Source organism: Pyrus communis, chromosome 6 (genome assembly GCF_041283825.1).
Source record: "Pyrus communis isolate YQ-2024b chromosome 6, ASM4128382v1, whole genome shotgun sequence".
Lineage (NCBI taxonomy): Eukaryota > Viridiplantae > Streptophyta > Magnoliopsida > Rosales > Rosaceae > Pyrus > Pyrus communis.
The window spans coordinates 11,981,978-11,985,174 of NC_142570.1; the positions used below are offsets into that span (position 1 = coordinate 11,981,978).

General features: G+C 37.0%; 1 protein-coding gene across 1 annotated transcript; it reads left to right on the plus strand.

The window, feature by feature from the left end:
- Window positions 1-644: 644 nt before the first annotated feature.
- Window positions 645-2,197, plus strand: LOC148696300 (uncharacterized). Its single transcript, XM_088695183.1, has one exon. The coding sequence runs from the start codon at window positions 851-853 to the stop codon at window positions 2,195-2,197; it is 1,347 nt and encodes a 448-aa protein (XP_088551309.1). The 5' UTR covers window positions 645-850.
- Window positions 2,198-3,197: the final 1,000 nt, after the last annotated feature.

Sequence of the window (3,197 nt, forward strand, 5' to 3'; positions counted from 1 at the left end):
CAATACAGCCATTTTTCAATTGTTTATATTGATGATGTATTAATTTTCTCAAAATCAATAGAAGAGCATTGGAAGCATTTGCATGCATTTGTTAGGATCATTAGGTCCAATGGGTTAGTTGTATCGGCATCTAAGATTAAGTTATTTCAAACCAAAGTTAGATTTTTAGGTTACCATATTTACAGGTCTACCATCCAACCAATTGATCGAGTCATCCAGTTTGCTGATAAATTTCCAGATCAAATTATTGATAAAACCCAGCTTCAAAGATTCCTTGGATCCCTCAATTATGTTTCAGAATTTTATCCTCATCTGCGTCAACAATGTAAGCCCTTGTTTGATCGTCTCAAGGAAAATCCTCCATCATGGTCACAAAATCATACTTCCATTGTCAAACAGATCAAAAATCATGTCAAGACTTTGCCTTGCCTTGGCATTCCAACTCCCGGTTCTCTCAAAATAGTCGAAACCGACGCATCTGAAATCGGTTATGGAGGTATCCTAAAACAAAAAATTTCTTCCGAAGCTCCTGAACAAATTGTTCGTTTCCATTCAGGAGTTTGGAATTCTGCTCAAGCTAATTATAGTACTATTAAAAAAGAGATTTTATCTATTGTATTATGTATTAGCAAATTCCAAGATGATTTATTAAATCAAAAATTTTTAGTTCGTGTTGATTGCAAATCTGCAAAACATGTTTTACAAAAAGATGTTCAAAATATTGCATCAAAACAGATTTTTGCACGCTGGCAAGCCATATTAAGTATTTTTGATTTTGATATTGAATACATTAAAGGCAGCCAGAATTGCATCCCAGATTTTCTAACCAGAGAATTTTTGCAGGGGAAGAATGGGTACTAATCCTACTCAGCAACGAAGGCTCCCAGCCACCCTTACCCAAACCCCAGCACCAGTAAAACAAGAGTCTATTCCCGACTCTTCATCGGCCCTCGCCATTACAAACAGATTTACTCCCTTAGGATCAACAGTAGGAAATATCCGACCAAATTACCAAACGGCCTTAGCCACCCCTTATGATCCTTACTCATCAGTTCGTTCTCCAGCTCCCTCACAACCAAAAACACCTAGCTATGCTAAAACATCACCATATGTCCAAAACCCTCATTCTGAAAAGCTTTTTAGCATTCCTCTTCATATTGACAAAAACCAACCTCCAGAACGCATTGCTAAATTACTCCTTCCTCCAAATTTTCACTATCTCCCAACAGAATCATACAAAAGCCTCAAATACTACCAGGCCATTCTCTCTGAGACAGAAAGCATTGCTATTAAGCCCATTTACAGCACCACTCATCAAAGCAAAATATTGTACCATTCTCTCCATATTGGAAAATTCCTTACCGAACTCGAATGGGGAATTCCCCTTTATCACACAAAACCCCTTCATACTCAGCATGTTCTCATCCCAAACAATCATTACAATTACTATGATTATATCCAAGCATGGACCAACATTTTTCTCCACCAGACAGAAGACTTTAGTCATTCATGGTTCATAACCTTTGATAAAAATTTCAGATTGCGGTTTCCTGCATGGTTTCCAGATTGGTGGGCTTCCCATGGCCCAAGCTCTTCTATCATTCCAGATGACCTTCGTCATGTTCTCACAAACAACTTCCAGCCCAGTTTTGACAGAAGTCGTTTCGACAACAGAGTTACTATTTTTTCACTGCTCATGGCCAAGTACAAGATCCCATGGATTCTCAAATGGAACTTTGAAATGGACACTAGTGGTCTTTACAGAACCCGATGGGTAAAATGGTGGGATAAATTCAACCACCAAAAAATTATTGATCTTGTAAAAGTGGAATTTCCCCAGGCATCTTCTCAGGTACTGCCAATCAAAGCTTCAACTTCGTCCTCACAGGCTTTGCCAGAAAATCAGCACTTTCCTGAATTACCAAAAGCTCAGGAACCAGTTCAGTCCTTATCAGACATTAGTCCATCTTCCTCTCTCAAAGGAATTTCCAAGTCAGTCAAGTCCTCCAGTTCAAAGAAAGAAAAAACTACCCAACTACTGGATATGGCTCAGCTGCTAATGGCGGAAGCAGCATTGCTGCAAAAGAAAAAAGGTTCAGACTCAGATTCAGATAATTCTGATGCCTCGTCTCAGCTTCCCGCCAAATGGGCTGATCAAACAGATTTTCAAGATGCCCAGGACCCATTTGATATCTGAAGAGCAATATTTGCCCATGTGATTGTGTCAGCCCAGCAGCATCATCAGCAGTAGCTGTTTTCATCTCTTCCGCAAAAGACAAAGAATTATTCTTCAATAGTGAAAAACAAAAAGGTCACTATTCACAATAGTGAAAACAAAAAGGTCACTATTCACAATAGTGAAAAACAAAAAGGTCACTATTCATTTAACTTTTGTAAAAGAATCAAAGCATCTTCACTATTCTTTCACCCAGCTTTAGCAGACAGCGGGATTCCCGGATCATTTGGCCACGTCTCATTCAACCTCCTCGCTCTATATAACAAGGATTCATCTTCAGAAGAGAAATAAGTTTTTAACTTCAAAAGCTCAGTCTCTGAGATTATTCAAACACTTGTAATACATACATATTATTCAGGATGCCTGCGAGCTCCATCTCTTTGTTTACTTGTTTCATCTGCCATTAGGCAATACCTGTTTGTTATCTGCATTGCAGTAAGTTTTCAATAAAACTTATTTTCCAAATATATTTGCATCATTACGTTTAATTCATTATTTTGATATGCTACTCTGTTTTTATATGTTTTATTTCTGCACTTTAAATTCTATGGACGGCTATGCCTCCTGCTGCTATTTTATATTTTACTTCCGCATTTTACATTCTATGGCCGGCTTTGCCGCCTGTTGTTAGTTCCGCCCCATATATATATATATATATATATATATATATATATATATATATATATATATATATAAGGATTTGAATGGTGCATGACACCATTTGGTCAACATAATATAAATGGTTTATGTTGGTGCATGGCACCATTTGGTCAACATAATATAAATGGTTTATGTTGGTGCATGGCACCATGCTGCAGGAATAAGAAAAGTAATAATAATAAGGTTTGAATAAGTGCTGACAAAAGAAAGAAAAATAATAAATAAAAGGAGGTATGATACTTCTTGTTATTTATGTGAATTGGTGTTGGTTTAAAACCCTTTCACAAGTTCTATTTACTTT

What these genes read in the sequence shown, in the direction of transcription:
- LOC148696300 (XM_088695183.1), top strand. Translation starts at nt 851, where the DNA reads ATGGGTACTAATCCTACTCAGCAACGAAGGCTCCCAGCCACCCTTACC.